This window comes from Nestor notabilis, unplaced genomic scaffold, assembly GCF_000696875.1.
Source record: "Nestor notabilis isolate BGI_N333 unplaced genomic scaffold, ASM69687v1 scaffold18118, whole genome shotgun sequence".
In the NCBI taxonomy this organism is placed as follows: Eukaryota; Metazoa; Chordata; class Aves; order Psittaciformes; family Psittacidae; genus Nestor; species Nestor notabilis.
The window spans coordinates 1,452-8,542 of NW_009940851.1; the positions used below are offsets into that span (position 1 = coordinate 1,452).

At 54.6% G+C, this 7,091-nt stretch overlaps 1 protein-coding gene across 1 annotated transcript in view; it reads right to left on the reverse strand.

The window, feature by feature from the left end:
• Window positions 1–824: 824 nt before the first annotated feature.
• BSG (basigin (Ok blood group)) overlaps window positions 825–7,091 on the reverse strand; it is a gene marked incomplete at its 5' end in the record, with an annotated part of 7,601 nt that continues 1,334 nt past the window's right edge. Inside the window, 6 exons of the mRNA XM_010020592.1 lie at window positions 825–882; window positions 1,565–1,589; window positions 3,667–3,940; window positions 4,110–4,237; window positions 4,529–4,617; window positions 6,218–6,374. Coding sequence (XP_010018894.1) covers window positions 825–882; window positions 1,565–1,589; window positions 3,667–3,940; window positions 4,110–4,237; window positions 4,529–4,617; window positions 6,218–6,374 — 731 coding nt within the window. The remainder of the gene's footprint in view (window positions 883–1,564; window positions 1,590–3,666; window positions 3,941–4,109; window positions 4,238–4,528; window positions 4,618–6,217; window positions 6,375–7,091) is intronic.

A 7,091-nucleotide genomic window follows, 5' to 3' on the forward strand; every position in this document is an offset into this window, starting at 1 on the left:
CAAAGCAGCACACGAGGAGCTGCACACACGTTGCTGCCCTTTCAGCTCTTATCCCAGCTCTCAAGCACTGCAGTGGGGCCAGGAGGGCATCCCTGCTCTTCCCATAGGTGAGGAAGGAAGGATGTTCTCCCACCCACCCCCCGTACCAACACCAAGAAACCTAAACAGACAGGCAGTGACTACCAGGAACAAGGGATTTACATTTACAGGTAGAAAACCCCTCCCACAACTCTTAAAAAAAAAAAGAAGAAAAAGTGTATTTTAGGTTCTACAACTGAAGTTTCTTTAGGAAGTGAAGGATCTGCGCTGCGAGGATGCTCTGGGGTATCTCCTGGTGCTATTTTACCCCCCAACAAAGATCTTAGAAGAAAATAAAGTTGTCCAGATGAGTTCTTCAGCTACATATCACCTGGGGGTGGGAGAGAAGGAAAAGCCAGTGAGACAACACAGTGGGACCAGTCAGGCTGTGCTAGAGGAGGGTGATGGAGCGGTGCAGGATGAAGGCTGGGGGCTGGGACTCATGTCCTGCTTGAGTTATCCCACAATCCTGACTTTCCCATGCTTTAGAGGAGTCCAACACTGTTTCCCCCCTTTCCCCTCTGCTGGTCCCCATGCAGTCCCAGCAGCTTTGGCAGGTTCCTACCAGGAACCTGAGCAACACACACTTCCCATCACTCCTTTAGCGTGATGCTGGGCCAGGGGAACCTCTGCTGCTTCCAGAGCCCCTCTGCACATGTAGATACTACAGAGCTCCAGGTAGGGTACAGCCCTGCAGCTCTCAGCTGCAATTCCACCCGGGAATGGCACTCACCTGGCCCCTGCTCTCAGTTAGCGTTTCTCTGGCGGACGTTCTTGTCCTTGTGGTTTGTGGCATTGCTTTTCCTGGGAAGAGAAAAGGGGCAGTGAGGAAAGAAACAGGAGAAAGCCCCACTGGTGGGCACGAGCTCAGGAGGAGCGAGCAGTGAGCAGCTGCAGCAAAGAGGCAGCAGGACACTGGGGAACATCAGCAAGGGCATCGCCAGCAGAGATAGAGATGTCATTGTCCCACTGAGCGCTTGTCAGGCCACACGTGGAGCACTGTGTTCACTTTGGGGCTCCACTACACAAAACAAGCTGTGGCCAGGATGGAGAGGAGCCAGAAGAGCCACAAAGGTGATCCAAGGACTCGGCAGTCCGTGAGGAAAGGCTGAGAGAGCTGAACGCTCCTTCAGCCTGGAGAAAAGGCGGCTCAGGGGAGACCTTACCCCCATGTTCCAGTGTTTAAAGGACAAAGACAATGAAGAGTCCCTTTCACAAGGAGTCAAATGGAAAGGAATTCCTGATGTAATTCAGGACCAAAGAGATGGCCAAGATAAGGCAAGAGGAGGTGAGCTGCCAGAAGAGTCAGTTTTTGAGTGCCATCTCCAGTTCTATGTGCTTTACACACAGGCCACATTCAGTGAACCACAGGGGGGAAGCTCCCAACCCAGCAAGCCAGAGTTATTCCCCCACCAGCCAGAGCCCATTCCCTGGATGTGATGTGCCAGGACGGATCTGGCTAAACAGGAAAGAGGCAGGTACTTACAGTGGGGCAGAGCCTCCATCATCATCTTCACATTCCGGGCAGCATGGAAGAAAGAAAGAACCAACATCAGGGCAGAGCATGGAAGATGTAATCTCTTAAAACCCTGGGGGCTGCATTCCAGGGATGTTACTGGATCCACTGAATACCACTGCCCCAACAGGACTGAACCCAAAGGTCAGCTCATCCCCAGGGCTCCTGTTACACCGTGAGCATTAAGCTGCTTCTTGTCTAAGCTTAGGCAAGGCACAGACTTAGACGTAAGCTGCTGTTACGCAGCAGCTTCTCTTGGCACAGGGTTGAGGCTGGGCTCGAGGGATAACAGAGCCCCCATCACCCCCCTGCTCCTGAGCACAGGTCAGGTCTGGTGCCTCATTAACCCTGAGGCATGAGGCAGACCTGAGACTGCCCCAGGAGCCAAAGGGAAGCAGCCAGAGAGGCTCTGAAGCAGCCCCATGGGCTGGTAACATCCATCTGGCATTCCTTGCCTGTGTAGCCCCAGCCCATTCCCGGTCCTTACAACGGGGAAAGGAGCAGATCCACCCAGTGAGGCTGCCACTGAGCTACCTGCTGCTGACCCTCAGGTGGTTCCCAAAGCTCAGGCTTCAACAGCAAGAGAAGGGGAATCCACAGAGGATGTTTTGGGACTGAGGCTCGCAGCAGCAGCAGCGTTCGGTGGGATGAGGATGAACACGGTGCACACCACAGTCCTGCCACACTGAGAAGCACAGCTAAGAGAAAACATCTCTACCACGTGCCAAGTCTTCCACCAGCTCCTTGCAACCTGCCATCTCCCAACAGAAGGTTCCCCATCTCCTCCACAGTCCAGGCTCCCCTCAAACAGCACCAAGCTCTGAAGCATCAGGGCTGCCTTGGGCACCAAGATCTGCAGGCAGCTGGTGGGAGGACAGAGGCAGAAAACACGGCTGGAACTAGCTCCTACTTACTTACCATGTGAGTGGCACCCAGCAGCAGAGAAGGGAAGAGTGGAAAGATAACACCAGCAAGGATATCACACCATACACAAGGGCCTCTCCCTACCCCAGGTAACAGGGAGCAGCCAATTCACAACCACACACCAGGAGGGGCAGCCTTTGAGCTCTCAAGAGGGGCAAAGCTACAAAAGCCCTCGGGGAAGAGAAGCACTTTACACCAAGGAAGTGTCAAGCTGTGTGTGATGATCCCCATTCACAAGTGCTTGGGAACCTGAGCTGAAAAGCTCTGCCCAAGGACACTTCAATATACACACCCTGCCTTTGTCCATGCAACAGCTCTGATGAGTCTGGACCAAGCTGATGCCATCAGCAGCCAGATCACTCACCACACACAAGGCTATAGATGGGTTTTGCACTGGAAGATGCAGCTAGAACATCCTTAAGGCATCTGCTCTGCACCCAAGAGCTTCGGAGGGACAAAGCATCTGCTTGTAAACCCACCCTGAGTGGAATTCTCCAACCCCTGTGGTCAGGGCAGGGCTATTTGGGTAATTGAGTCCCTCCCCTGCACCTCACCCCATGCCTGTCCCCTCGCCAAGGGGCTGACCCAGCAGGCAGGAAGGATACCAACCCTTTACACCTCATTGTTACTGGATCAGATAAGGCAGGAGCAGCTGGGCTCACACAATGCAGATCCTCACTGATAAGGAAAGGGAGGAGCTGGTATTTCCAGAACAGGTTAAAGATAGCACCAGGCTCCTGCAGTCAGGATGTGGGGATCTGAAGGTCCAAAACAGATCCATGAGCTGAGCCTGCTCTTCTGGAGCCACTGACAGAGCCCCTCGATTCTGCAGCACCAGAAAAACCTCTCCTACTTCTCCAGAACAGAGCCAAGGCAGCCCTGCTCCAGCGCCTGCACAACGCAGCAGCACCCTGAGACGAAGGCTCAGGCTGACCCCCACCAATCTCCTCTCACCCCAGACCCAAAGCACACCTTGCTGAAAGACCCTCCAACAGGGCCATTAGTTGCAACTTCACACCTAAAGCAGCCTGGGAAAGACCACCACGGTTCACAAAGGGAGCTCCACTTCTCTAGGAGAACACTTTGCCCGAACCCTACAAGTTCCTTCATCTCCCCCGGAAAGATTTAACCCCCCAGGCACCTCTTACCATCAAGAACCTCATCTGGCTTCCTCCTCTTCTCATAGATGAAGATGATGGTGACAAGAACAAGGACTTCTGCCACAATGCCCAGGAAGGGCCAGAGGGCTGCCAGGCGGCTGCGGACGCGCAGGCTCACCGTGGCGGTGCCCTGCCCGTAGGCATTGGTGGCATTGCAGTGGTAGTCACCCGAGTCCTCCTCGATGCTCAGCTTCAGGATGCGTAACTCTGTCCTGTTGCCACTGGACTTGATGATGTAGCGACCAGAACCATTGATGATGGGCTGGAGGGAGGGAGGAACACACAGCTCACGAGGGGACCTGCTCGCTCACCACGCGTGGTCCTGCCACTGCCATGGTGCTGACCATGCTTTGGTTCTGATGGAATGAGATCCCCCCACTTTGCTGGGCAGGAGCAGAACGGGAGAAGCAGCATCATGGCACAGCACTTACCTCTTGCCCATGTTTGTACCAGACCCAAGAGGTGACAGGGGGGAAGGAGTTGCACTTGCAGACCAGCACTCCTGTGTCCCCCTCATTGCCATGCTCAGACTTCTTGTACGCCGTCACCTGGGGTGGAACTATGGCAAGAGAAAGAGAATTCAGACACCTCCTTGCAGGAAACCCACAGGTTTGTACTCCCTGGGCACAAACAATTCCCCAGAAAGCTTGATTTTGGTTAGTGGGTCCTGTCCCCTCACTTGCCCACAGAAACCCTGATAAAACTGAGCTGCTGCTGGTAGCCCCGAGTCCTGCAGCTTTATGAGGAAGGGCTAAAAGCAGCTTGTCAAGAAGCTGAGAAGATACCAAAGTGTTGAGGAGGTCACAGCTTCCCCACTCCCTTCCTCGGGCCCAGAAGCCAATGAAGTTACCTGAGATATTCAAATGTCCTTTTATCACTGGGTTTGTTTTGTAGACGCATTCATAGACACCAGAGTGCTCTTCCATCTTCCCTTCGATCCTACCAAAAACCAGGAGAGCAGATGAGCACCCAGCACAAGTGCCTTGACCACAAAGAGACCCCAAACCCATGTAAAGAAACACAAAAAAGCATCAGCAATCTCCTCCATAGGCAGTTTTTCCCACAGAGACCTCACCACGAACCTCCAGCCTCCCCTTCACAGGCACCAGCTCCAACATGGGTCTGTCAAATCAGTGATCACTGAGACCTCAGGGGCTTGTGTCCTGATTCCTGGAGAGCAGCAGCTTTCTCTCCCTACCCCAAAGCACTCTGGCCATCAGGGCCTCTACAAAGGGAAGGAATTTCAGCCCTAGACTGTCAGCTAGTAGAGAGGAAAACCAGGAGCACCAGGACATTACACCCTCATGAGGTGCAGTGCCACAGGGACACACACTTCCACACTCTTCCCTCTTCCACACAGACCCCAGGCTGAGCAAAGTCCCCAGGATCTGAAGTGCAGCTCTCATTAAGCTACAACCTCATGGAAGGCATCAGCCCAGCCTCTAAAGAGCCAGGCAAGGAGCTTTGGACCACAGATCCCGAGCAAGGCTTTTCTTCCCATGCAGGAAAAGCCACCGCAACACATGGCAAAGCAGTGGGGAAAAGCCACCCAGGCTGGGTTACTCCAGATGGATCCAAGCTCAGCGCTAAATCTCCTGTTTCCCTTCTGTAAAGCTGCTGCAATGAGCTTGAGTGGATTATGCTGCACTGCAACAACCATCTCATCCTGCAGCCCGGTAAGAGCCGCTCCAGGGAAGGGGCAGCAAAGTTTGAGTCCCGGGGCTGGCCTGGGACAAGGGGCTGTTTGTTCCCTGTGCTGTGCGTGACGCTTCCCACTTCCCAAACCCACTCAGCTGAGGAATTGAGGTCACGCGAGGGAGGCTGGGTTATAAATACTTTAATCCTTGTTCAGCTCCCTGTTGCTATGGGGAGCCGGGCACGTCGGCACCGCCACACAAAGGGACATGATGCCTCTCCAGCTGCTGGGTCAGAGCCAGCCAGGCCTCACTGTAATGGGAAGGGAAAGCTCGCTGCACTGCTACAATGAGGCTGGTATTCCCACTGCCCCCCCAAAAAGCAGCTCCTTAGCACTGACCCCAACTGCAGGCAGCTTCCCAGCCTGTTCCACAGGAATGGCTGGACTTTGGGAAGGTACAAACAACCCCCCCAGGGCAGGGACAACATACACGGGAGGTTCTCATTCCACACATGGCCCCTGAGGATGAACTGCCCAGAGCAGGGGTCCCTCACAGCTCTGGCACAGCGGTGTCAGCCCCAGCCATGCTGCACGTAAAGCACCAGAAGGTCTTCCTAAGAGGATAGTTCTGGTGCTTCATTTTCCCTTCCTCCTCCTTTTTGCCCCTCTTCTCCCCACGGAGGGGAAAACGTTGGGCTTTGCCAACACTGAAGGTCTTTTCCAGCCTCCAGAATTGACTCCACGATTCCCAAAACCAGCTTCCTTTGCCCTTAAGTTTCAACTCCTCCATTTTCAGCAAGACTGCAGCCACTCAGAAGTCGATAGGAAACATTAACTGCCCCTGGCAAAGAAACCCTGTGCCCTGTGTTCCGATCCTTATCTGACCTTGCTCCCGACACTCACGTGTAGCTGGTGAAAGCGCTTGCGTCCGCATCCGTCTGAAGGATCTTGTCGCCGTGCGTCCACTCGTGCCCCTGGATGGGAAGATACTGCCCAGTCATGTTGCAGGCGAGGACCAGCTTCCCAGAAACACCCGTTACTTGAGCTTTGATGTCTGGACCTGCATTCGGAGACAATTCCATTGAAGTCAGCCCACGGCATTCCAGACGTGACGTGCCAAGAACCTCGAGTGCGAACCCCACAGCTCCTTGTCTCTATCCCAGCTTCCACTTACCTTTGTGAACAGTTTCCTACCAGAACTGACAACACCAGCAGAGGAGACTCAAAACCCAGGCACCGTGGGGATAACCCATGGTGATCCCACAGCCTCTCCCACCCTGAGCGGGATCGCTGCCTTGTGTCCTGGGGGATTCCGAGCCTCCTGCTGCCCCTACAACGGGCTCAATAAGCAATGGGAAAGGTGGTACCGTGAAGGGCAGGACATGGCTCTGCTCTTCAAAAACCCCGACCCCACCACAGCCCTCAGCCCCCAGAACCTGAGCAGGTTTAGACCCCACCAGGTAACCACTGAGCCCGTGTGCAAACAGCACGAGCATCGCCTGGTGCAGCCCAGGAGGTTACAGTTAGGACACGTAGAACCCTGGCTCCAAAAGGTCCTGGGCCTCCCCGTGCCAAGCAGCACTAAATTACACAGGAGATGAGTCAGGCTTGTGGGTGGCAGCCCAAGAGACGAGTCCCCAGCCCTGGTGGCACCACGGCTCCTACCCCTCCTCCCAGTGCTAAGCTCTTGGAAGGAACAACTTTTGCCCAGGCATTTTGCTCTTCCTCCTCCCCAAACTCCCCTGCAAGAAGGTTCTGCTGGAGGTGTGGATTCCCC